The 27786-nt window shown below is 45.0% G+C and overlaps 2 protein-coding genes across 2 annotated transcripts; one reads left to right on the top strand and one right to left on the bottom strand.

The window, feature by feature from the left end:
* On the top strand, positions 1-3852 carry LOC134320284 (SAYSvFN domain-containing protein 1-like). The gene is made up of 2 exons (XM_063001627.1): positions 1-18; positions 1853-3852. Exons 1-2 carry the CDS (start codon positions 1-3, stop codon positions 2186-2188), a joined length of 354 nt encoding a protein of 117 aa, XP_062857697.1. The 3' UTR covers positions 2189-3852.
* Positions 3281-27768, bottom strand: LOC134320249 (dynein axonemal heavy chain 8-like). The gene is made up of 43 exons (XM_063001582.1): positions 27565-27768; positions 26353-26493; positions 25937-26168; positions 25085-25227; positions 24860-24994; positions 24660-24782; positions 23606-23819; positions 22938-23047; positions 22698-22861; positions 21196-21388; positions 20841-20963; positions 20633-20763; positions 20393-20546; positions 19634-19798; positions 19255-19481; positions 18524-18642; positions 18337-18440; positions 18081-18257; positions 17100-17267; positions 16794-17009; positions 16133-16270; positions 14940-15067; positions 14692-14863; positions 14151-14306; positions 13914-14069; positions 13248-13430; positions 13055-13160; positions 11909-12161; positions 11640-11830; positions 10428-10549; positions 9963-10081; positions 8810-9012; positions 8658-8731; positions 8119-8271; positions 7868-8023; positions 7678-7794; positions 7051-7152; positions 6792-6952; positions 5486-5642; positions 5211-5363; positions 4911-5100; positions 4095-4216; positions 3281-3725 (listed from the first exon to the last, which is right to left on the bottom strand). The coding sequence occupies exons 1-43, from the start codon at positions 27688-27690 to the stop codon at positions 3438-3440; spliced, it is 6765 nt and encodes a 2254-aa protein (XP_062857652.1). The 5' UTR covers positions 27691-27768; the 3' UTR covers positions 3281-3437.
* Between the last annotated feature and the right edge of the window lie 18 nt (positions 27769-27786).

Raw genomic sequence — 27786 nt, 5'->3', positions numbered from 1 at the left:
ATGTACTCTGTTCTGTCGGTAAGATAGGACTGAAACCAAGCCAGGGCAGCATCAGTGAGTCCAATGGTGTGGTATAACCGGCGTAAGAGCATACCATGGTCAATGGTGTCAAATGCTGCCGATAAATCCAGGAGGACAAGCAGAGAAGGTGAGCCAGCGTCAGCCATCATCAGAAGGTCATTGGTAACTTTAACCAAGGCCGTTTCTGTGCTATGAGCAGAGCGGAAACCAGACTGAAATTTTTCAAAAAGGTTGTTGTGTTTAAGGTGATCCTGGAGATAAGTGTCAACTACTTTTTCCAATACCTTAGAGAGAAAAGGAAGATTGGAGATAGGCCTATAATTTGCCAAAACTTCAGGATCAAGTGCTGTTTTTTTTAGAAGTGGTCTAATTATGGCAGTTTTTAATGAAGGTGGAACATAGCCAGCTTGGAGGGAGAAATTTACTACAGTTGTAATCAGAGGACTTATAGTAACGGTGTGCACTTTTACTAAAGCAGTAGGAAAGGGGTCCAGGGCATTTATGTAGAGTAAATGTGGACTCTTACCTGTGCAGGTTAGATAAAGATGTAATTAAACGGAGCGATATATAAGCCTTATTTCCTCCACAATAATAACAGAACTGGCGCTTCTGTCATGCAGTACTTGTATTTTTGAACAGACGTTTTGGCGCAAAGCGGCGTTAACCAATAGAGATTCGCGGTTTAAGCCACGTGTCCTGTTCGCGCCAACGTTACTGCGCATGTGGAGTGAGTCAAATCATTGCGATTCGACTCATGTAAGCTTGTAATGAGCATTTCATTGTTAAACATTCCAGTTTCCTCATTTCCACCTTCTAGTCGTCGTCAGTAAGTGTACAGAATCTGCATGTACTGATGATCTGTATTCATGTATTTAGAAGAACAGGATCTTTGAGAAAGCTGTTTTCTGTCGGATGTTAGAGTCGATCATTTGACTCGGCTCACTGAGTCGGTTCTTTATATAAACTTTTGATCCGACTCGCGATAAAGTGAAATACGGAAACTTGCAGTAAAAAGCATTATTGTGTTAATAAACTGAATAATTAGGTTATTACAAGTTATATCATCTGTTTAGATGCAGTTTAGTAATCTGATCATGATGTTAGGATTTTCGGAACATAACATAAACTCAATATGGGAAGTTTTACCATGTTTCCTTGGTAGGGTCCCTCCCTGCTGTTGAGAGTGTTGTTGAGTGCTGTTGTTGAGAGTGCTGTTGAGAGTGTTGTTGAGAGTGCTGTTGAGTGTTGTTGAGAGTGTTGTTGAGAGTGCTGTTGAGAGTGATGTTGAGAGTGTTGTTGAGAGTGCTGTTGAGTGTTGTTGAGAGTGCTGTTGAGAGTGTTGTTGAGAGTGATGTTGAGAGTGCTGTTGAGAGTGTTGTTGAGAGTGCTGTTGTGTGTTGTTGAGAGTGCTGTTGAGAGTGATGTTGAGAGTGTTGTTGAGAGTGTTGTTGAGAGTGCTGTTGAGTGTTGTTGAGAGTGCTGTTGAGAGTGTTGTTGAGAGTGATGTTGAGAGTGTTGTTGAGAGTGTTGTTGAGAGTGCTGTTGAGAGTGTTGTTGAGAGTGCTGTTGAGAGTGCTGTTGAGAGTGTTGTTGAGAGTGATGTTGAGAGTGTTGTTGAGAGTGTTGTTGAGAGTGCTGTTGAGAGTGTTGTGAGTGTTGTTGAGAGTGCTGTTGAGAGTGATGTTGAGAGTGTTGTTGAGAGTGTTGTTGAGAGTGCTGTTGAGAGTGTTGTGAGTGTTGTTGAGAGTGCTGTTGAGAGTGCTGTTGAGAGTGTTGTTGAGAGTGCTGTTGAGAGTGCTGTAGTTTGATTGTATTTTGCTCTGCCCTGTAGCAGGACAGCTCGGACTGGTTGCTGGACAGCGCGGTGGGCCGCTGGCTGGGCGTGGACCGTTTGGCCGTCACTAACCTGACCCTGCTGAAGGTGCTGCTGTGGCTGGTTCTGCTGGGTCTCTTCTGTGAGCTGGACTTCGGGCTTCCCTTCTTCCTCATCTCTCTGTTCTACTGGCTGTACGAGGGTCTGCGCAGCCCCACGCTCAGGAGACCCGGAGAGATGAGCGCCTACTCCGTCTTCAACCCCGACTGCCAGCCCATCCTGGGGACGCTCACCGCCGAACAGCTGGAGGGCGAGATGGGCTACAGACTCCTAAACACCGGGGCACGGACGTAACGCACGAGACCCTGACGGAACCGCTGGAATTCGGAACATCCAGGTCCGAGTGCAACGGTCAGACTTCAGCTGGAGCCTCGGGGGCTGAACGAGGACGTCGGTACATTTATATAAATTACTGATGAAAAAAGAAGAATGTTTTTTATTTTATATATTTATCTACACATGAAACTATGAAATTCTTTCTTTGTATATCCCAGCTAGTTTGAAAGCTGGGGTCAGAGCGCAGGGTCAGTCATTGTATGGCACCGGAGCAGACGGGGTTAAGGGCCTTGCTCAAGGGCAATTTTCTGACTGATAGCCCAAAGCTCTACCCACTAGGCTACCACTGTCCAATAAGAACCTTTTTTTAAAACAAGAATTTATGGCGTGTCTGAGGGAATTTGTGCCTGTTCAGTCAAAAGAGCATGTGACGTCGGGCACTGATGCTGGATGAGAAGGTTTTTGATCACCATGACCCTGACCAGGCGGTAAAAACAATTTAAAACTGTAGTCGTGCCAAACAAGGGCCATAAAGTATGTAGATGTAGAAAGTGTGTAAGCATGCAAATTCTTTAGCATAATTACTAAAACACATGAGCTTAATTAGGAAGGACGTCCACATACTTTTGGACAGGATTTTGTAAATGGCAAGTTTATGTTTTTTACAGGTTCTAAATTCCTATTTCACGTTCAGTTTGAACAGTTTGTAGGATAAACCAGAACATCATCATCATCAGTACCCAACCTTACTAATGCTCTGTTGTACTACAGAATGAGCACAAATTCCCACAGACACACTTTAAAGCCTTGTGAGAAGCTTCTCAGAGGAGCGGCTGCTGTTCTAGCTGAGAGATCACACAGAGGATCAGTCTGGTTTTTTTTTTAAATGGGACGTCCGACAAGCTAATGGTCGGGCGTCCGAATACTTTTGACCATACCAGCTGAATACAGATCAGCTACTTACAGTTCAGAAAGTCATTTAAGTGAATTTAATAAAGTAAAAGTCGTGGGTCTCAGACTATAAATTGATAATAATATAATTAATCTTGTTTATAAATGCAGAAAAACTGCAGTTGTGGTGACAGAACTTGTACCAAAGATCAAACACAGTTTAGTGAAGATAAACTCATATTTTTTTTATTTTTAATGCTGAACAAGAACCTGAACCTTTTAATAACAATTAAAATATTTTTCCATGAACTGAATTGAATAAAGAACAAAGAAACGGAACGCGTGTGTGGGTCAGTGTGTGTGTGTGTTGGTGCGATTATTTGATATCACACAGCAGGGCGACACCGCGCAGGATCCAGTGGTCGGGGGGCTGCACCGTACGCAGCACGATTCCGGTGATGTAGGTGAGGTCGGTGCGCCGGGGTTTCTTGTAGACGGGGCAGACGTACAGTCTGGGGTCTTTCGGGGCGGTGGAGTTGATGGCGAATATGTGCACCACGGGGAGAGGGGTGAACAGCACTTTGGGCGTGGCCTCGACGAGACAGCAGTTCTTGCGGTCCCAGCCGGCTCCGTCCAGATAGAGGCCGTACACGTACACGCCCTCCTACACCACAAACATAAATACATGAATAAATATAAGCATGGACAGTGTTGAAATTAGGAGCAGGCTGTGCTGTGGACTCACGTTCAGCCCTGCGTGACCCTGTGGAATAAAGAATTTACCACCTAAATCAGAATCTGCTTTATATAAAGTATGTTTACACACACGAGGAATTCGTTTCCAGCTGTTGTTATCTCTCTACAATATACAGACAAGATTATACAGGTAATGTACTAGACAGAATTTTGTATATATACAGAAAATAGAGAAATAGCACAGATAAATAGTAAATAATTAAAATGAAAATACAGCAATGTACAGTATGTACATCATTTGGTGTTGAGTGTTCTGCCCTCTGTGTGGCGCTCTTACCGTGGGTGCGGTGGTGATCTCCTCCTTGGTTTGCTTTAACACCTCGTTGTGTAGAGTGACGGTGTCCAGCGCCCAGCCTCGGTGTGCCCTCGTCACCTCCTGCATCATCGCTGTGAGGAAACCTGCAGCGGTCACACACAATAATAAATACTAACCATGGTACGGACGGTTTATTTACATGCAGTTGTTTAGAATACGGACTTTTGTGTAAAACAGGAATGCTCGTCATTTGGACACGTGATAAGATAAAAACTTACAGCCAAATAATAAAGCGGCTTCATTACATTTTATTCCTGAATTACTCTAAAAGATGCACTAAATCTTATTAAAGAGCTACGATGTGATTCCAGGATTAGGAAATGTACGACTGCTACCTATAATGCAAACCCGCTCTCACCTTTCTGTGTTTTTCCCACAATGCCATGGTTCTAATTGGGTTTTGTGAAACAATGCTTCACTTTTCACTGTCCTACTGGTGGTGCTTTGAAAAGGTAAGTGACAAATCAGATTAAAGTTTGAGTGTAGCGGTAAAAACCGAGCGTCAAAGAATAAATGGAGTAAATGTTACTTGAGGTAGCACCGAGGCAAGGTAAACGGCACGGCCTCACAAGGAACAGTGGCACAGCCGGCACTAATAAGTGTTTAATCCAGCCTTACTCATGCAGTACTGGTTTGACGTGAGCTGGTGTCTCATACTGGCTGGCTTTTCATTCATTCTAATTCCTAATACAATCTAAAAAAACTCCAAATTTAGTGATTAAATGTGCATCTTCTACATTTTTAATAAACAGAACAAAGTGATTACAGTCTGGTTACCCTGGGGATTGAAGAATCCGGTCATCCAGAATGTTTTGGGCCTCCCATCGAACAGCCAGCTATGGAACTGAGCGTTTCTCTCCAGGAGCTCGGTGAACCAGAACCCCAGGGTGGACGACTCCCAGGAGAGCTTCTTCCACAGGTTTGGGACTCGAGCGTCGAACATGTTGTCCAGCGCGTCCCTGAGGCTCTGCAAGCCAATACAAACGCTCGTTACTGGCCAGGCAGCCTCAGAATGACCGAGCTACAGTGGTGGTGAAAATGTGCAACAGTGGGTAAGACCCAGTCATCAGTTCCTACCTCACTCATGATGATGGTGCCCTCAATGGCCAACTTGAGATCGATCAAGCTAGTCCGGACCACGCTGATGACCCTCTGCATGCGGTCGATCTCCTGCCTCAGGAAGATGTTCATGGAGGTCAGGGCTCCCATTTTCACCAGCCTGGCTTTCACCTGGTCAGTGATGTTACACAGATTATTAATCGGGGACATTTAAGCGTGGCTGTAATTTAATAAGCACCACTTATAAATTCATTTCTTTATAAAGTAAACGGCACTGTTAAACACTCTTATACCTCATGAGGTACGTAGTTGGGAGGGAGTTTATCCAGCATGTCCTGGGCGAGGCGGTAGACGATCGACTCTCGCGTCTCTCCTGAACCTCCGGCGCTCTCTTTAGGCTGGATGTTTGTGATGGTGTCCAGGACTTCGGCTGAGGTGTTACCCTGATACCTGTCAGAAGTTCATTTCTAGCATTTAACAAAGACAATTATCCTCACAACTTACCAGTAACTAGTAAACAGAGGATTGCTGGTTTGGGCTCCTAAACGAGGCCCTTAGACCTTAATGGCTTGAACTGTGTTCGGTCACAGTTGTAAGCGTAGACGTACACCGATCAGCCATAACATTAAAACCACCTCCTTGTTTCTACCCTCACTGTCCATGTTATCAGCTCCACTTACCATATAGAAGCACTTTGTAGTTCTACAATTACTGACTGTAGTCCTTTTATGCTGTTCTTCAATGGTCAGGACCACCACAGAGCAGGTATTATTTAGGTGGTGGATGATTCTCAGCACTGCAGTGACACTGACATGGTGGTGGTGTGTTAGTGTGTGTTGTGCTGGTATGAGTGGATCAGACACAGCAGCGCTGCTGGAGTTTTTAAACACCGTGTCCACTCACTGTCCACTCTATCAGACACTCCTACCTAGTCGGTCCACCTTGTAGATGTAAAGTCAGAGACGATCGCTCATCTATTGCTGCTGTTTGAGTCGCTCATCTTCTAGACCTTCATCAGCGGTCACAGGACGCTGCACACGGGGCGCTCTTGGCTGAATATTTTTGGTTGGTGGACTATTCTTAGTCCAGCAGTGACAGTGAGGTGTTTAAAAACTCCAGCAGCGCTGCTGTGTCTGATCCACTCATACCAGCACAACAAACACAGTCCTGAGAATGATCCACCACCTAAATAATACCTGCGCTGTGGTGGTCCTGTGGGGTCCTGACCATTGAAGAACAGGGTGAAAGGGGTTAACAAAGCATGCAGAGAAACAGATGGACTACTATATGGTAAGTGGAGCTGATAACATGGACAGTGAGTGTAGAAACAAGGAGGTGGTTTTAATGTTATGCCTGATCGGTGTAAATGTGAGAGTAAAACCCACGTCGTTATTTTATTATTAAGACATTTAACTTCATTGTGAGGTTATTAAGTTTAGTAGGGTTATGCTGGAACAAAAAAGGGCCTTCCCTAAACTGTTGCTGCAAAGATGAAGCACATAATTCCTTAAAGTTTTCTTGGGGTTTCTGGGTGGAGAGTGAGGTGTTGTGTTCAGGTGAGAGTGTGAGTGTGTGTGAGCAGCTCTGATGGACTCTTACGTGATATCAGCGTTGGGATGCAGACCGAACACTTGAGGGGTGTCGACGTAGGGCAGAGTGTGAATATACTCCAGGTATTCCTCCACCGTCTTACACACGGGAACATTGTAGTCGGTGTAGAAGCAGAACGAGGGCTCGAACAGCCGGTCGCCGAACCACACCTGGTAATCAGAGCGGCGGTTACGATTAAAAACGTCTCTCGTACATCATACGCTAACGTTATTATATTTATTATTAGGTTGGGGGGGTCGTGTGTTACTCGTGCAAAACAGTTCAGAAGTCGTTTGTCGTAGTCGTCCGTCACTCTGCCTCCGTACTGCACCTCTCCCAGCATGTAGCGCACGGTGTCCCACGACACGCCCTGCAGATAAACAAGCCAAACTGGTCAGCACGAGCAAAGGACACACACTGAACCTAGTGACCCGCCCTGCTCCCCACTGTAAACCTGATCAGCTCCCTCAGTACAGAGCATTCTAATCAGACATGGAGCTCATAATCAGATTATTTAGACGCTCTACGCCTGAATTTACAAATAAACGTCACTCCTGCACCTTTATACAAATTAAACATCAATGTGAATTTATTTACATGTCAAAGGAACTCCGTTAGTTGCTCTGGATTGATTCATCCGCCACGTTTGTAGTTTTTTGTGAGCAAAGTTGTGCCGCACTGAATGCTGGGATTGCCTTCAGCGCTAAGGAGACGCTCAGTCAGATCATCACTCAGAATTAAGGCGCCTCAGTAGGAGCATTTTAAGGGAGCTAAGAATTTAGACACGCCCTCTTCTCGGGAGTGTAGAATGATGGGAAACGCGTCTATGTACAGAGAGAGCTCGGTTTCACACAGACCCAAAGACTTTTTATCAAAGTAAGACATTATTCCGAACCTTTTTGGGACTGCACTCATCCAAATGGTTCTGGATGAACTGCACACTGGAGCTGAAGTCTGCCGAGTTGAACTCGTACGGAATATTCCAGCCCAGGGGTCCGAACTTGCGACGTTCCTGCGTAAAAAAAAGGTGAAGACTGTGTAATTCTGGGAAACCACGTATCCTGTAAGCGCCAGGTCGTTCCTACCTGCACCACCGTGTGCAAGAACGCGACGCTGTACAGCAGCGGCTTCCACATGGGCAGGTTGCTGACGTCCAGCTGAGTCTGAGAGATCCCGACGAACGTTCGCTTCAGTCCGGCTTTCACTCCCTGAGGAGGATCGTTGGAGAACTTGATGGAGGACTAAAACGACAAGAAGATTCTTTGATGATGATGATCGGAGACCTCGACCCCCTGGTTTCCCCCAAGTTTCCCCCCTGTTGATGATGTTACATTACCTGCAGCAGCGTGATGGAGAAGCGGTCGTGTGGCTCCGTGGTGATCCACACCCTGAAGCTCTCATGAACGTTCTCCACTGTGCTCACGGTGTCCAGCAGCTCGTCCATGAACTCCAGACCCAGGTGGCAGTTCTGCAGCAGGACCCAGCCTCCCTGTGGACCACAGACGGTCAGACACACAATTACTGGTGATGAGCTTTAAACTGAATGTATGACAAGAAGGTTTGTAAGGTCTTCTAAATAAGACTTGATGTTTGCTCCATACAGAAATGCTTTAGTCATGGCTATGCCAGGTCAGGGTCACGGCAGGTCCGGTTTCACAGACCGCATACTGGGTGCAAGGACTTCCTTCTATCCCTCCTCCCTCAGACACAGCCAATCATGTATGTGCAGACACCCTGTCAGCCTATAGCATCACTGAGACTGGAACCCCAGTACCCTATACCAGTTCTCAGACTTATCTTTAGTGTGATTAAATCTTATTTACACAGGATTTAATTTCTGAATATAATAAACGTCTCTGTAGGTAGTGTTGGTACCTGTGCGATGGACATCTGCACCAGCCTCCTCGCATGCACTTCCTGTCCCTGTCCCATAGATATAGCTCTGCATTCTAAACAAGCAACCCAACATACAGTAAAAAACAGTCCTCCACTTTTTGCTCCACTGTAATTAGTTACGGCTTTATTACCGAGTCTGAGTTTCTTGGAGAGAGCTTCTATCTGGTTGGTTGGATCCGAGCCCATGGAGAGGAAGCAGATCAGAGGGGTACGAGGGTCGCTCTCCCCCCACGTTGCCTCCAGATTGAGAATAACAGACTGGGCGAACCTCGCGCCCAATGCGTGCCCTACGTAGCTCCTGGCCTGAGACAGCGTGCGATCTGGACTCCAGGATCTGTCACATGACATTTGTTTAAATTCACTTCATTCACAATGGTGGTGCTTTAAAAGTCCTGGTCTGCTGATACTGTAATGATCCACACATGGTTAATCACAAGCGGTGATTAATTTTCATCCTCTTTTTAACTGAGAAAGCAATTTAATGAATGGTTCTGTTAATAAACACTGAAACTATCACAAAAGTAGATTTAGGGCACCCGGGTGGCACAGCGATATATTCCGCTAGCACACCAGTGCTGGGACTCTAGCGGGCACAAATGTGAGACAAAATTGGCAATCGAAGTCTGTTGTGTGGGAAAAGACGGGACTAAAAAGTAGGCGAGGTCTTCGATGCTGTGTAAGGACCCTGATAAGTAGCCCGAGGCGCGTGATATCCGGCCTCATGTGCCAATCCACTGAGGCGTGGGCAAATAAGAAGGGGTTAAGGGACTGTGCACGCGTCAGAGGGGGCATGGGACAGGCGAATATACCCTCCTCGGACGCAGTCGGGATCCCCAGCGGTGGAAGACTAATTTGCTATGCTAAATCGGGAGAAAAATGGGAGAAAATAAAAAAAGTAGATTTAGATTTAAGATCTACAGCATCTTTAAGGTCACCCCATCTGAAGTCATAAAAATAAATACATTATTAATATCAGGAGTAAGGAGAGCTGAACTTTTCTCTGGTTTGGAGTAATGGCATTAACCATCATGAGCAAATCAGAGCTCATGTATCTGAATGAGCCCATTTACTTAAAACACAGAATCAGACCTGATCCAGACCCAGACCCATCTTCCAAGTAAAATGAGGTGCATTCTGCTAAATTTTACAATGATTGCACGGCTGATGATGCTTTTTGATGATGTCTTGAGTTGATGTAACTCTTGATGTAAAACTTTTGGCATCAAATTAATTTGCAGCAGCCAGAGGGAGAAGAATCGTACCCTTAGACGACTGATATTGTACCTGATAAGCAGTAATTTGTGGAAGATCTCCAGTGAATCATTATAACCATCGGGAATCACTGCGTCCTCTGGTGCGTCCATATCGAACCACGCCTTCCAGCCCTTTTCATTCCGGGACACCTTTGTGTATGAACAGGAACGTGTGCATAAACATCAATATAATAATACTATTTATTAACTGTATGCCAATAAAACTCAACACAAATGTGTAATCATCATTATTCATAGGCTACAGTGTGTCAGAGTAAAAAGCAAGCTTTGGGTATCAACTGGAAGGCTGTGAGTTTAAATCCCTTTAGTAGGGCCCTTAAATCTCTTGGTACAATGACTGACCCTGAGCTCTGACCACAGCTTTCAAACAAGTGTTCATATTTGTTTAAATCATTTTTCTATCTGCACATTTTTTGGTGAATTTGCCATTAGAAGTTATTATATTATAAAGCACATTTTACAGGATGTTACTGACCTGGCTCATGATGTTGGTGAACTGGGGCAGTTTGCTCAGCTCAACCAGGTTCAGCCATGTCATGTCCAGAATCCAGCGGAAGGGTTTACGAGGACAAGCTTTGAGATCCAGGGCGGCACCACCTTTAAACAGAGAGAGTGAAACAAAATTCAGATAAACAATCACTGTGAAATGTTCTCAGTTCTGCTCTGATAAACTGAACCTGGCTCCAAACATCAGAGGGATCCACAACCATTAATCCTTATATTTCACTGTAAGCTGTCGTGTCAAAGTGGGGACATGAAGAAATACTACTTTTTCAGTGTTGTAGGGAGTTTTAATGAACGTTTTAAATTATATCTCCCGAACTCGTTATTAAATCAATGTGCAGGATATTTTGCTTAATTAAAAATGCATTTTAAGGCCGCTCAGGTGGCGCAGCGGTAAAAACACGCGCTAGGACACCAGAGCTGGGATCTCACATACATCGTATCGAGTCTCGGCTCTGCCTGCCGGCTGGGCTGAGCAGCCACATGGACAACGATTGGCCTGTTGTTCATATAGGGGTGGGATATTAACCCGGATAGGGACTCTCTCATAACTGATGCAACTACGACCTCTGCTGACTGATTGATGGCACCTGCACAGAGACTGGGAGAGAGTGCGCTGATCAGGGTGTGTCTCTCCGTACACAGTGCTGATCCGCACTGCACTCGTCAAAGTGTAGGTGATGAGATGCATACGGCTGCTGCCCACGTGTCGGAGGGGGCGTGGGTTGGCTTCGTTCTCGCACTTAAAGTTGGGAGAAAAAGGGAGACAATGCATATACAGTATATATATTATATATATATATATATAAATATAAATAAATAAATATATAAATGCATTTTAAAGATTCCTGGGGACAGAAATGGCACCGATTCGGCGGAATGGTCCTACAATACCGTCACAGTATCGTCAGGTTTAAACATTACAGCAATGAAAACATGTTACTTCCAAAAGAGTTCAGCTCTAGGTCTACTACTGCATACAATCTTCTATAAGAACTCATCAATGCTCCTTTTATATCCTGTCAGGACAGCATCGCCTGCTTTGTGTTGTTTTTACCGTGTTTACAGTGTTAATTTGCCCTGTGCGAGTTAAAAATGAGTTTAGGGCATTAAATTAGAAAGTTAAAGAGACAGAGGGATAAATATTCCCTCGTGTGCTGTAGCTTTCTGTCTCAGGTGGCACCTTTAATAAGAATCTGGAACTCGCTGTGCTTGATGTTGCCCTTCTGCAGATCGATCTTGAGAGCCAGCAGCAGAGTGAAGATGAACTTGTGATTCTCGTACAGGCCTCGGACCGTGTATCTGAACACCTCGTACGTCAGACAGTCGATGATGTTAGCGATGCGCTTCTGGGTCAGGGGGGTTTTTTCTGACCTGGAAAAGATTCACTCATAATTAAAATACGCACTCATAATAAAGTGGTTACAGATGGAGGTGCGGGGTTAACGGCACCTCGACATGGAGAGGTCGAAGATCCTGAGGAACTGGGCGAGCGAGGTCTGGTACATGACGTTGACCATGCTCATCTCTGTGATGAGGAAGTAGAGGATGCTGCCGCGGGACGCCGCGGGACGGTACTCCTCCTGAGCGGCGAGGATCTTCGTCTCCGTCTCGGTGGCCACGTTGAGCTTCTCGCTCACCTCCGCTGCTGTTTCCTTAGTGACTCTCAAGATCCCGATCATGGACTCGTCGTCGACCAGAGAGCCTGAACAGACAGAGACGGGGGTGGACTAAACAACAAGTCTATTTTCATTTACAAGACCTCTAAAAGTTTCTTTATTACTTACTCAAATAACTTACGGTGACCTTGTGCTACATGGACCAGTAAGTTTACTCAAGTTCAACCGGTAATTGTGATATTTGTAAGAATCACAGTTGTGTCCAGTCAGCACATTATTAACCCTTTAATGGTCTGCTCAACCATTTGTCTGAGTTTACTTTGAGTCTAAATACTTGGGTAAAAATAAGCTGTATTTCTTGTTTGGGCCAGATCTACTCCTTGGTTGACGTGTTAGTTTACTCCCAAAAAACTAAGAAAAGAAAGTAAATTAAATAAATAACTTTTTAACTTTTCATTGCTGAGACCATGCTGGTTTCCCATGCCAGCAGAGAGCTGGACACATCAATCATCTGCGCCTCCGTGCCCCCTCTGTCAGCCAGCATAGCAACACAGAAGGACATGACTCTTTATTTATTTATGAGGATTTTAACATCATGTTTGACGCACTTCATTCATCAGTTCACAGGTTTAATATCAAACACAGTCATGAACAATTTTGTATCTCCAGTTCACCTCACTTGCACGTCTTTGTACTGTGGGAGGAAACCGGAGCTCCCGGTGGAAACCTACGCAGGCATGGGGAGAACATGCAAACTCCACACAGAAAGGACCCAGACCGCTCTACCTGGGGATCAAACCCAGGACCTTCTTGCTGTGAGGCGACAGTGCTACCCACTAAGCCCGACATGGTAAATTCATTCCGCCACGTTACAGTAGCGGTTGTTAGACCTGATCTGTTACAGATGAATACATGAATATACTCATGACTTCATGACTAAATACTAAATTATTATTTTGGTATGGTCTTATATACGCACCTTTTGTGGTGCTGAGCTTGTAAAGCAAATTATCCTCCAGCTCTTTCATCTTCCTCTTGTTGGCCGTGACGTCCTGCATCAGATTCAGCCTCTCAGCCTCCAGTTCCTGTGTAACATCAGTCAGTGATGGACCGGCTCATTATTTATCACTGAAAGGAATGTAAGGGATGACGTGAAACGTGTGCAGACGTACGTATTTCTCGGTCAGGATGACTCTGCCCAGCAGCTGGTTCTCCAGGCCCTTCATGGTCACGGTGAAGTCGATGATGGAGGTTTTGGCACAGACCTCGGGCGTGTAGGACGGGTTGGGCAGCTTGGTGGCGATGTAGAGTTGGAAGCCGTCCATCACGTCGATCTCTTTGTCTCCGACTTTAACCTGTCGTACGCAGTGTTTCGGTTAACACTGAACAGGATATGCAGGCACGTCCTGATGTAAAAGCTCTGGTACCCACCTACATCTGCCCTGTGATTAATCCATTCATTGTTTATTTATTTACATGCATGGGCAGTGGTAGTTCAGTGATTAAGGTACTGGACTAGTAATCATACGGTTGTCTGTTTAAGCCCCATCATCACCAGGCTGCCACTGTTGGGCCCCTAAGCAAGGCCCTTAATCCTTAAATGCTCAAACTGTATTCAGTCATAATTGTAAGGGCCTTTGGATGAAATGTGATAGAAATGATTGACATGTAGGGCGGTTGTAGCCAAGTGGTTAAGGTACTGGACTAGTAAGCAGAAGGTCGCTGGTTCAAACCCTACCACTGCCACTGTTTGGCCCTTAAGCAAGGCCCTAAACCCTCAATTGCTCAGACTGTAAGTCGCTTTTGCTAAATTCCGGAAATGTAAATGTAACGCTCACCTTGTAGGAGGATCCAGACTTGATGAAGTTCTTCTCCAGCACGTTATCCAGCGCTGGGTCCAGCTCCTCGGGTACATCCTCGATGAGCAGAGGGCGACCCAGGGACAGGCTGTCCTCCAGATGGGTGCGGAAGTACTTGTGATTCAGAGACGTGACCTTGGAACGATACGGAGCGTTCGTTAGCATCATGTCGTGTACCTAGTGCTGACGTTAGCTAGCCTGAGCCACGGATCTGACCTGGAGCTCGTTGGCTTTCTCCTTCTTCTTGATCCAAGCCTTGCCCTGAGTCTGGGGGTCGATGAGGAGGGGGAAGCGGGTAGCTTTGGTGACAATGATGCCGTTCTGCACCGACAGGTCATCACCCGGAAGGCCCTGCAGATTCCACTCGCTGATCTGAACGAGGGGGGAGAAGATACCACCTGTGAGGGTCTTCCATCAACATTCCATCAACAGCCTTCACTGATCCCACTCTCATCAGGCATCAGTACTGACTACTGATTAATCAGGGCTTCTCTTTACACTCAGAACATTTACTGTTTTGTTTTGGATTCATCCAATCATAAGCTTGCTGGTTCAAGCCCCACCTTTGCCAGATTGCTGCTGTTGGGCCCTTTAGCAAGGCCCTTAACCCTTAATTGCTGAGACTGTACTGTCACTCTACTCTAAGTCGCTTTAGATAAAGCACCAGTACCAGCACTGTAACCAGAACTGAGTATCTAGGACTAAATCCCACATCATGTAGGTGGTATTAAGACCAGGATGTTAAATAAAATCCTACTGTGGGCTGGTCCACCAGCATGGAGATCAGGTTCAGGTTTTCAGTGAAGGGAATGTTCTTCTTCGTGAGCTCGTCCTCCCAGATCTCCTTCAGCAGCATGTTACGGAACTGTTGGTTGAACGGACCACAGTAGGACAGGAAGCCGGTCAGCTGCAGGACGTCTCCAACCAGCCTGAGAGCAGAGCAGAGACAGACACGTGAACCTCGGTTCGACCCCAGGAGCCGTGGAGAGACTGAGAGAAACCTGCCTGCTGATCTGTGAGGTGAACTCTCTGCTCTGCTCGGTCCAGCGCACTTTCTCCCCGCTCAGCCCGTCGATCAGAGCGGAGGCCGTCTGCATTTTATTTCTGCACGATTCGGCGTCGTTCAGCAGATCCTGAAAACAGTTAACGTTATTCCAGTGTCTCGTAAGCATTAGATGCACGTTTACACACACAGTGATTTGTGAAATAAAAAGGCCACGAAATGCTCTGATTGGGCCCCGGGTATTAGGGAATGTGGACTTGGATCAACAGCTAATGTTAGTACTGTGGTACCTTGTAACTGTACGTCCCCTAAACTCAAAATCTGAAACTCGATGGCCTTCTTTGAGAAATTTGTACCCTTAAACTCAACGTTTCCCTCAAACTCAACGTGTGCTTTGATCAGCGCTTGGCTTGAGCGGTGTGGTAAGATGTCATGTGAACATGAGCTGAATCTGCATTAGTGTGGAATAAGCGTCAGATCCAGGGTTACAGCTCCACATGATTCTCCTTCCTGTTTCACTTTGTGTTACAGCTCCAGCTTCTGAGAAATGGTGAGAATCAGAATCAGCTTCTCCCAGAGTCTAAAACTCTTAACTTAATGTATTAAAAGAACAACATAAAAACACTAAACCTCTCTTCATTATTACTGCTCATAAGTTCTCTCCACTCATTAAAAAGCATAACAAAACAATAAAGTAAAGCTAAAGTGCAGCTTTTATTGCATTTTTAACAGTTAGTAATTGTATTTCAGTGTGTTTATATTATATTTGTGTTATTTTCAGTGTTTAAGAGTCAAAAACAACCTCATTATTTTACATGAGACTAAAATATCTGCAGCTCACCGGGACCATGGACGCATTAACAGGTTCCCCAAACATCCTTATGGGGGAAAATACCTCGAAACTCAACGTCTTTAAAACTCAACGCCACGCCCAGAACCGACTGACGTTGAGTGTCTGAAGTGGAGTCTGACTGGTGACTGGAAATTTAAGGTGGTAACTGCAGTCTGATTGGCTACAGTGAATTTTAGTGCAGGTAGATGGACTGATTAGGTAGGAAGCGCTCACACACACACACACACACACACACACACACACATACACACACTGAGTGCTTGATCTGTTGAGATGAAAATCCCAGTATCTACAGTTAAAACTGATGTATGATGCACCAGTCACCAGTAGAAGAGGACGTACCTGCTTCTCCTTCATGGCTGCTTCGAATTTGGCCAGCACCATGTCCAGCTCTGCCTGCTTTTCATCCAGCTGGGCCTGAGCGTTAGCCAGTTCCTTATTAGCTGCCGTTAGCCTGTTCTCCTGAACGCTGAGATTAGCCTGGGTAGGAAGAAGGCAGGATATGCCAGTGTTACTAATAAAGTTAGAGAAGAGTCTTGTGTGTGTGTGTGTGTGTTGGGATGCTGGTAACGAATGTGCTTTTGCCGCTGATGAACCAGAAGTGAACATCACACGTTACATTTAGGTGCAGGGGTATCGTATATTACGCTCGCCCATCACAGCTGAGATCTGGGACTGGCACCCTGCTCTGCAATGGACTGGCACCGAGTTCAGGGTATTCCTGTCTCGAGGTTAATGAAAATTAAATTTGCGATCGTAGCCCAAAATCAAACCCCCTGCACCACTCCAGCTCACAATTTAGGAGTCTAATGACTGGCAGTGATTTTAGTCTTGCTGCCTCAGCATGTCCATATTTATAATCACACAACACACAAAAGTGAGACCTGTAAGAAAAGCCTTTAATCTTTGAGTTTTTAATCGTATAGATTGTATATATCCATGATTAATAAACCACCGTATGTATTTTGAAGTGATTTCTGTGGGTCCGGCTCTCGTGTTTTACCTTCAGTGGCAGCACCTCCTTGTTGATGCTGAAGAAGGTGGCCATAGCCTGTGTCCAGGACAGCAGACCCGCCACGTTTCCGCACACTTTACTGGCGTTCTCCAGCGTGTAATCCTCCATCTGGAAGTACGGCTCCAGCAGCTCCATCGTCTCTTCGGTTATCGTGTCCTTAGGAAACTGCTGCAGTGACGTCAGGAAGCCGCCGCCGCTCATCAGCTTAGGGGTGAAGAGAGGAGACTCGTATCATTAGTCTCATTAGAACCATCAGATCTCGTGAGGTCCTGCACGGTGTTTCAGGGATTTTACCTTCATGGCTTCGCTCCAGGAGGGCTTAAGGCAGTGCCTCTCTGGATCCATGACGACGGGGTCCAGCTTCTTGCGGAAGAGAAGCAGACAGCAGTCCATAATTCTCATGATTAAATGTGGTGGCTTGGACAGTTTCCTCACTGTTGCGATATCGGCCGGTTTGATGGTCTGTTAAAGACACGAGGTCAAAAACGATTTACAAATCTAGGATATAGTGGTTTCAGATCCTACAGTCGTTCCAGTGAACAGGACAGGACAAGGGTAGAAAGGACAGGCCACACAAACAGAACCACACACACTCGGCAGGGAACCGAACAAGTCAACTCATAAAACAGAATCAAAGACCCAGAACGACTCTACCCTGTATCAACTGAGTTAATGACAAAAGTTAGAGAGCGCTAGCAGGAGATCTAGCAAATAATTCAGAGGGCAAAGCCAGTCAGTCAGAGGTACGCTGTTAGACGGTGCTTCTCAGGTAGTGAGGAACCTTTAATGAGGCGCAGAAAATGCTTTGAAGTTTAGTTCAGAGAGAACTACGCTTTCTGTCGGCCTGTGTGGGCGTGGCAGGTTGGGTCTCACTTAGCATTGTGCTTCAGAAATCGTTTTATAAGCACCTATAAGCGTTTCCTGCTTATTTCTATTTTAGGTTTCTTCTGTCATTAAAATTTAAAGAGAGGTAACTCTTGGATCTCACTTCTTCAGGTTTGTATATATAGTACAAAAGTATTTGGACACTTCTTTTAATTATCGAATTCATGTGCCGAGCCATACAAACGCTGTCATCTTTCGACTGAACGGGCACAAATTCCCACAGGCATTCTGTATTTCAAAGTCATTTAAAGAGGCTTTATTAGAAAAGCCGCTGTCGTTCTAGCTGAATAGATCAGACGCCACTGTGTGTTTTTAAAATGGGAGGTCTGACAAGCCCATGGTCAGGTGTCCAAATACTTTTGAGCTGCTACATCAGTTTTTGGAACTCACGTTTAAAGCCGCCTCAGCTTTCATGAGTGCAGGTTCAGCCGCCTGCAGCTTCAGCTCTGCCACACCTTTTTCCTTCTCGATTTCCTCCACGATCTTCAGCGCTTTATCCTTCACCACCTGCACCTCGTTTTTGACCACAGAGGCGGCCTCGGCGCTCACAGTCACCTCCTTGAGGACCTGCACGACCAAGTCCATGAGCTCACGATCGATCTAGCAAAGTGAAAACGCTCTGCTCAGTTCTGATCGAATGATGTACCTTGTCGGCTCGGGCCGAGGCCAACGCCAGCTCCTGCTCCTTCACCACCAGGTCTCTGGACAGCTGCGCGACGGATTCGCTGGCTTCCATTAGCTTGGCTAGACCTGGGAAACGAGCAGGGCTTGATCACTCAAACACACTCGTACACACACAAAACACATTACAAATGTACTGGCCTTGTCCCTACCGACATTCATGCGCTCAACAAGAGTGTTGATGTGGGTGTGCTTCTCTGTATAGAGGGTTTTGTATCCATTGATGAATGACAGGTAGGATTTCGGGGTGACGTGGGCCCTTCGTCTGAATCTGAATAAAAAGAAAGAGGAACAGAAAGGTTGATTCCAGACTTTGGACCACAAAACCTGATCTGTAGCAAAAGAAAGGGACAGATTTCATGAATTCAGCTCGATTATACATGAATACCTTTTGGTATAAGTGGAATTGGTATGACCAAAGGTATCTGGACACCTGACAATGAGCTGTTTAGCTAGAACAATAGCCGATTCTCTAATAAAGCGCTTCAAATGACTCTGATATTACAGTATGCCTGTGGGAATTTGTGCCCGTTAAGTTAAAAGATAACAGCATAGGTTAAACCCTTGATATAAGGTACAAGGGACAGTGGGAGCCTAGTGGATAGAGCTTTGGGCTACCAGTCAATGACTGTCAATGCAAATCCAGGCTCTGTCGTGCAGCCACTGTTGGGCCCTTGAACAAGGCCCTTAACCCATTAAATAAATTCCCTTTAAATGAATGTTAGACGTCATCACTGTGAGATTCGATTGATGAGGCAGCAAAATATGCCCCGAGGACCTGGGTTTGATCCTCGTCTTGACCCTCTTTACTAGTTTGGGTGACTTAGTGTCTATAAAACTGAGGTTCTCTAACATGGCTGTATCTCTAAGTACAGTACGGTACCTCTCAAAGTAGCTCTCGCAGGTGGAGGAGACTCTGTCGTGATAGACGGCCATAGTCTGGACCACCGCAGTCTTCACCTCAGGCGAACAGACCATGTGGAAGTCCGAGAGGAAATACTGGGACACGGCCATCAGGGCTTCACTCGGCCACGGGGTGAACCAGTCCATGGTGCATCCGGATATCAGTCCGGGGAACTTCAGAGAGCGGGAGCGGAACTTCTCCCCCACCTGATCAAAATATTCCACATTATGAAGCGTGTTAATTCACTTCAGTCTTAAAATTACAACGATTTCTGTAACTGCTCTTTTACTGTGAGTGAATCTGACTCACATTCTGAGAGAATAAAATGAAGAGCATCAAACAGAGGGGTGAGACTCACCGGGGAAAAACACAGCACCACATGGAGGTTCTTTTTGGCCCGGGAGATGAAGTATTCATACAGATTATCAAAGGTGGGCGGCACTCGGGGCGTCTCCTTTTTCATTACGGGGATGAGATTCTGTGTTATCTCGTCCAGTTCATCACGAGCAAAAAGGTTCGAGACCTAGAGGAGAAACATGAGAAAGTGAATATCAAGTGCAGTGTGTTTTTACTTCCGCAGAAATGATCCGTATTACTAGGGCTCGACTAAATTCACTGGGAAATGTGCTTCATTTTACGGACGTCTTTACAGTCTTTCATTAATTTATGTCATTAATTAAAAATGTCATTAATTTAAATATTAAAGCTCTTGTCCGTGTTCCACATCTTGGTCATTTTGACTAACTCATTGCAAACTGAATTGCCGTAGGACTGCTAGTGTAAGAGACTTTTCTGTGATGTTGTTTGCTGATAATGAGCGCATTTTGTCCCTTTGTGGATTCCATAATCGAAAGTGTGTTTCTCTACACACGTGATCATCAAACTCTAAAGACGCTCGGTTACACTAGGGCGCCTCACAGTGCGGATTAACCAGTAATCTTGATGCATTTGTACTGCACGTGAATAAAAAATGGTAAATCGCTAAACCGTACATTTTAAATTTCACAGCAAATTACATATTACACGGGGAACGGCTCATTTCACGGTCCATGGCGCCATTCTCACGTCCGTGAATCGGTAGGGACTTAGTTATTAGTGATTAGTGAAGCTGCTTCACCTCTCCAGATGACAAAACATTGTTAAGGTACTCTAGGAAGGCCTCGTCTTTTATCTCGTTGTCCGTGAAGATGAACGTGACGCCTTTTCCTTCAGCGCCGGCCGTTCTGAACAGCACTTTCAGGTCATCCATCAGGTTGCTGATGTTATAGGTTCTGAGTGATACAGGATAAAGATGTAAAAAGTGCAGAATCACTGATATTCTGCAAATCACTCAACCCAGGGAACTACGCCGTCTCACCTAGTGAGTGTAATCTGGAATATCCTGTAACCGGCGATGTACGACGCGAGCCGTGAAAGGCTTTGCTTGCCCGACCCTCCCACTCCCACCAGCAGAGCGCTTCCTCCATCGGTCCTGATGATGCGGGAGATCTGCGGCCGAGAGAAACTAGCAGTTTTTATAAACTCTGGGTTTAAAGGCTGAGCTGTGGTCAGAACTTTACACTGACCTTGATGAGGTGGGTCATGGCATCAGTAAAGAAGACCAGGTCCAGATGTGAGCCCCGAACAGCCTCGTTATACTGGCTCTGATAGAACCGCAGTCTCTCCGACAGGAACTGGAAGTCCGGCACCTGGGAAATATAGCAGAAGTGTGATGTGTGTAAGATTTATACTAGCCCTCGTCCCTTCCCACATGTGCCTGGCTGATCTGTGACACCGGCCAGGTGCTTTACTGTGTATGGAGCATCATGCAATGTCCTGGAGGAACCTCGAGCAGACAGCAGGAGCTGCTGGTGTATTTAATCAGCTCTCATTACAGCCCAGCTGAGACCAGGTCAGGACCATGTTTTAAAATAAACGTACCAGTTCATAGATTTTGGGAGCGTCGAGACAGGCGTCATCAGCCTCCTCTCCTGTAGGCTCTGGAGCCTCTCTCAGGAAGTCCACAAAGTAAGGGTCGGGGTGGAGGTGTGGCACCAAAGCAGGATCCACGTGTTCCTGAATGACCTGGGCTATAGACTTCTCGAACCAGTGCTTATCCTCCTCACACACAAACCTGGAATACACACAGCTAGTCATTAGATAGATAGACAGACAGACAGACAGACAGACAGACAGATAGATAGACAGATAGATTGACCCTAGATAGATAGACAGAGAGATAGACAGACAGACAGAGAGATAGATAGACAGACAAATAGAAAGATAGATAGATAGATAGATAGATAGATAGATAGATAGATAGATAGATAGACAGACAGACAGACAGACAGATAGATAGACAGAGAGATAGACAGACAGACAGAGAGATAGATAGACAGACAAATAGAAAGATAGATAGATAGATAGATAGATAGATAGATAGATAGATAGATAGATAGATAGATAGATAAATAGATAGATAGATAGACAGACAGAGAGAGATAGATAGACGGACGGACAGATAGACAAATAGATAGATAGATAGATAGATAGATAGACAGACAGACAGACAGACAGATAGATAGACAGAGAGATAGACAGACAGACAGAGAGATAGATAGACAGACAAATAGAAAGATAGATAGATAGATAGATAGATAGATAGATAGATAGATAGATAGATAGATAGATAGATAGATAGATAGATAAATAGATAGATAGACAGACAGACAGAGAGAGATAGATAGACGGACGGACAGATAGACAAATAGATAGATAGATAGATAGATAGATAGATAGATAGATAGATAGATAGATAGATAGATAAATAGATAGATAGACAGACAGACAGAGAGAGATAGATAGACGGACGGACAGATAGACAAATAGATAGATAGATAGACAGAGAGATAGACAGACAGACAGAGAGAGATAGATAGACGGACGGATAGATAGATAGATAGATAGATAGATAGATAGATAGATAGATAGATAGATAGATAGATAGATAGATAGACAGACAGACAGAGAGAGATAGATAGACGGACGGACAGATAGACAAATAGATAGATAGATAGATAGATAGATAGATAGATAGACAGAGAGATAGATAGACAGACAGACAGAGATAGATAGACAGACAGACAGACAGATAGATAGACAGATAGATAGACCCTAGATAGATAGATAGATAGATAGACAGACAGAGAGAGATAGATAGACGGACGGACAGATAGACAAATAGATAGATAGATAGACAGAGAGATAGACAGACAGAGAGAGATAGATAGACGGACGGACGGACAGATAGATAGACAGACAGGTAGACAGACAGACAGAGAGAGATAGATAGACGGACGGACAGATAGACAAATAGATAGATAGATAGATAGAGAGAGATAGATAGACAGACAGAAAGACAGACAGCCAGACAGACACCTTACCGGTCTGCGATGACTCGAGTGCATTCACACTTGAACAAGGACAGGAGGGTGGCGACTGTCTCACACTCTTCTGCTCTGATCTTCAGCATGCCCTGCCAAATCCTGGACAGATCTCTTAGGTTGAAGAAGTAGTGAAACTTTGATGGAGTGGGCAACATCTTCCCCTGTAACACAGTGCAGGAGAGGTTTGGACTCTTTCACCTCACAGGGAGTGATCATTTTACTAACGATGCATTTTACCTTGGTCCATTGCCAGAGAATCCGGGAAGCGGGTACGAGACGCTGTACAGTGTCAGAGATCTCTGGTGTAAATCCTCGACACTGATGGAAATATCCACAGCCAATAATTCCTAATAGAAAAGTACTGGTCAGTTCTCTGTGAAACAGCTTCAAAGGTTTGGCATGAAAAAGAAAGACAGAACCCACTAATAATGAATAATTAAGGTCCTGCCTAATTCAGACCGTGAAAATCACAGCACGGATCGTGAAATGTGCAGTATAAGGCATCCTAGCAATCTTACAGTAATTACATTAACCTACGAGACTTCACTACCTGACCGTGTTTGATGTGTGTTTTACGTATTAAGTGCATTTTGTCCCTTTGTGGATCCATAATGAATGTAAAAGTGTGTTTCTCTACACACGTGATCGTCTCTGTGCTGCACCTCAAAAAGAACAAACCAGTAAAGTTTTCTGCTCTAAATAGTTTGTCTGTGTTCAGTTGATTTCTTTCTTTATAGACTCAGTAAACATTAAAGACGCTCGGTTACATCAGCAATCAGTGTAAAGCAGCTAAAAACACCAAAACATCCCCACATTTTGCCCCAGTGTTCCTCCCAATCTAGTCGTATCCAGTTACCCCATCATATTTCACTCCTGACCGAGCGCAGTACCGACGTGATTATTACCGAAGATCATGTCGATGGAGGAGTTGGCCGGAAGCGTGCAGTTAAACACTGTGAACTGTCTCTTCAGTCTCTGAGGAATATCGTTCCTGCCACCGCCGGGATGGATCATGGCGGCCATCATCTGAACGTCTGTTATGGTGGTGAAATCACCGGGTTTATCCAGACTGTACATGCCCGACATCTCCATCGTCTGACGCACTATTTCATTTGTGATCTACAGAAAAAAAACATGAAATATTACAGATTATTTATAGACTGTGTGGCCTCCACTTCTTATCACCATTACTGGACAAACAACAATTAAACTGGACTTTAACTCCAACCACCTCCTTGTTTCTACACTCTGTCCATTTTATCAGCTCCACTTACCATATAGAAGCACTTTGCAGTTCTACAATTACTGACTGTAGTCCATCTGTTTGTCTACATGCTTTGTCAGGACCCCCACAGAGCAGGTATTATTTAGGTGGTGGATGATTCTCATGGTGACACTGACATGGTGGTGGTGTGCAGGTATGAGTGGATCAGACACAGCGGTGCTGCTGGAGTTTTAAAACACCTCACTGTCACTGCTGGACTGAGAATCGTCCACCAACCAAAAATATCCAGCCAAGAGCGCCCCGTGGGCGGCGTCCTGTGACCGCTGATGAAGGTCTAGAAGATGAGCGACTCAAACAGCAGCAATAGATGAGCGATCGTCTCTGACTTTACATCTACAAGGTGGACCGACTAGGTAGGAGTGTCTGATAGAGTGGACAGTGAGTGGACACGGTGTTTAAAAACTCCAGCAGTGCTGCTGTGTCTGATCCACTCATACCAGCACAACACACACTAACACACCACCACCATGTCAGTGTCACTGCAGTGCTGAGAATGATCCACCACCTAAATAATAGCTGCTCTGTGGGGGTCCTGACCATTGTAAAACAGGGTGAAAGCAGGTTAAAAACAAAGTGCTTCTATGTGGTCAGTGGAGCTGATAAAATGGACAGTGAGGTGGTTTTAATGTTATGGCTGATCGGTGTATATTTGTATCGATGTTTAATTTTCCGACCTGATCTCCCCATTCATTGACGACAGGCATGTTGATGTCATCAATAAAAACGGTCAGTCTCCGTCTGCCGGGGGGTCCGTATGTGCTGCCCAGCCGCTTCTCTATGTAACTCTCTACTGCCCGCTGTAATCAGAACGGCGTTAATCAGAATCAGTCATCGGTAATGGTGAGTTTTACTGCATCTCCTTCCTTTCCTTCACCTGGAACATGATCGGCTCCGTGGCGGAGGAGAAGTTCATGGATTTGAACAGATCCATCTCAGGGTTGTATTTCTTCGTGTAGGCCTTAATCATGACCGTCTTGGCAGTCCCCTGTTCACCGGTGAGGAGAACAGCCTAAGCACAACACACACACACACAAAATTTCTAATCAAGGGTCAGAGACACACAGTCCACGTGTGTTCCAGCAGTTAGATATGTGACGACCTTGCGCTGTTTTGCGATGGCCTCAATCAGGAAGCTCGTTCTGGTGTTGTCCACGTTGGGAACGAGAATGGACGTGTAGTCTGGTGCCGAGTCTGTGGGGTAGACGTACTGCACGACGTATTTACTCCAGTGATCCCAGTCACCTGAAATAAAAAAAATCCACTTTATAGGCTGCAAATAATCAGCAATAATGAGTAGGGATGTAACGATACACTACCCACGATGCGATTCACGATACGAATTTTTCCAGATTGTTTTAAACAAAATTAAATTGAAGACAAATTTTCCTTTTATTATTCTCTTTAAAAAAAAATAAAAAATACTGCATTTGTGCTTATCTTTTATTTATCTAAATAATGAAAGTCCTTTTATTTCTGAGGTAGGTGCAAACTATGCAAAACAATGCTGCACGTTTCCCTTTTTGTGTAAAAAAGCTGAAATGAAATTTTAAAACAAACCCCACATTAAATAAATACATAAATGATACAAATAAAGAAAGTATCCTCACATAAATACATTCTGAACCTGGCAACCCTGTAGTGACTTCAACCAGGCGAGGTGAATAGCACCAGCGCCCTCTGCTGCTTAAAGTCAATATCGATTCATTATACTGTACATGTAAACCGATTTGAATCGTTACACATGTGAATGGATTTTTAACTGTCTGGTGGTGCATCGTTACATCCCTAATAGTGAGGGCTCATTTTTTATTAGGCTGGACGCAGTCGTTTGTTCCCTGATCTGCTTCCGGAAGCAGAGACACGATTCCAATCACCAAAATACCCCACAGTCCCAAAAACACCAGGAATACCTGTTGCCTCCAGCTTTATTAAGTCGATGTGGTAAACTTGCCGTTCTGATTGACCATGTACTCGAACATGGTCTGGCCAGGCTCTGTCGGTGGCAGGTCAAGCTTGCTTTCATGAGAGCGAACGAACAGCTCCATCTTGTCCCGGTCATCCAGTTCCAGCAGAGCTCCCAGACTCCACATCATGCAGAACACGAAGAGGCGCTCCAGGTGCTCGCTGCTCAACGTGCCTCCAGCATCTTTAGGAGGAATCAGACCCTCCAGCAGGTTTACCGACTGGACACACACGTCAGTGGGTGAGCACCAGTACGGGTATCAGCGCAGTAAAGTAACGTAATAGTAACCGAGTAATTATTCAAGTGTAATGATCATTAATAAAGATTTAAAACTGATCTGGATGCTGATAATGAAGTACTGAAGTACTGACCACACTCTTTCATACTGCATGACTGTAGTTTACCTGCATAACGTAGTTGCACTCCAAGAGCTGCATTTTTGGCTTGAGGTTTTGTTTCATGAATATATAAGCATCTTCAAATATCTTATCATACAGGCTCATCAGGCTGTCAGCTTCCTGAGCACTGCGCTTGTTGGTCCAGCCCTGACACACACACACACACACACACACACACACTTTGATATACTGCAGCTTGAATTGTTATTAACCAGACTTATAACTGGTCACAAAAAGCTTCATTATTATTATTCCTTATTTTACTAAGCAGATGATGAGAGTGAGACCTGTTAAGGAATCCTGTTACGGAAGAATAAATATTGTACATTTATATTTTTATTTAGTTTGACTGCACTGTAACCACCAAGGGAAAACGACACATCATGTTTTATTTTATTTGAGACTTTATTTCTACAGCAGCATGGTTGCATCTTTCCCTTTTTCTCCAAATCTAATCACATCCAATTCCCCAGTTATATCTCAGAATCAGAATCAGATTTATCGGATAAACACAAGGAATTTGGTTCTGGCTGATGGTATCTCTGTAGTATAAATATCTCATATAAATATCTGCTCTACTGCTGTAAATCTCGACCCTGACTGAGGAGCACAGTACCTAACACATGCCCCCTCCGACACATGTGTAGCAGCCACTTCTTTTCACCTGCATTAGGTGGGCAGGGATCAGTATGGCGTACTGAGAGTCACGCACTGCTCTCCGCTATTCACCATCTGTGTCATGCGGTGTCTCGACCAGCCAGCAGAGGCCGCTATTGCAGCAGTACATTTACATTTTCAGTATTTCACAGACACTTTTATCCAAAGCGACTTACAGTACTGTGACAGTATACAATCTAAGCAAATGAGGGTTAAGGGCCCTGGCAACCTGGCAGTGGTGGGGCTTGAACCAGCAACCTTCTGATTACTGGTCCAGTACCTAAACGCTAGGCTACAGCTGCCTGTAATGAGGAATCCCTTCAGCCCATTAGAACTTAAGATCATAAGATCCACTTTCCCACAGAATCCTTATTTTCTTCCTACTTCTTAATACTTGCCAGTGGGTGGATTAGCAGATCTAAATTCCCTCTAGGTTTGAGTCTGTCTGTCAATGTGGTATTTCTTCTTTGCATCTAGCTTTTTTCCTGGGTGGATCTGAATCCCCCTTGACCCTGATCAGGACTAAGCAGTAAGTGAGAGTTAGCAGTTATAAATGAGAACCTGCAGAATGGGTCTCCAGCTGAGAGCGGAGGAGCTCATGAACACCATGCCCACTCTGGAGACGGTAGCGGGAGAAGCATTGTCCATGTTGTGCACCTCAAACACCAGCTTACAGCTCGGGGACATAGGGATCCGGTCACCGTTCGCCAGGGTCAGAGTTTTGTTGTCGTCCAGCACCGAGTTCAGGTTCTCGATCCAGATGGCGTCTACTGGCCCATCCAG

This window comes from Trichomycterus rosablanca, chromosome 9, assembly GCF_030014385.1.
Source record: "Trichomycterus rosablanca isolate fTriRos1 chromosome 9, fTriRos1.hap1, whole genome shotgun sequence".
In the NCBI taxonomy this organism is placed as follows: domain Eukaryota; kingdom Metazoa; phylum Chordata; class Actinopteri; order Siluriformes; family Trichomycteridae; genus Trichomycterus; species Trichomycterus rosablanca.
This window is presented reverse-complemented; position numbering and strand designations above follow the sequence as displayed.

Coding starts and splice junctions, on each gene's coding strand:
- LOC134320249 (XM_063001582.1), bottom strand. CDS start 27,690: ATGTCCCCGAGCTGTAAGCTGGTGTTTGAGGTGCACAACATGGACAAT. Junction 12,162..13,054: donor CAAGCTCAGCACCACAAAAG/GTGCGTATATAA, acceptor CTGTCTGTTCAG/GCTCTCTGGTCGACGACGAG. Junction 7,795..7,867: donor TCTTGCACACGGTGGTGCAG/GTAGGAACGACC, acceptor TTTTTTACGCAG/GAACGTCGCAAGTTCGGACC.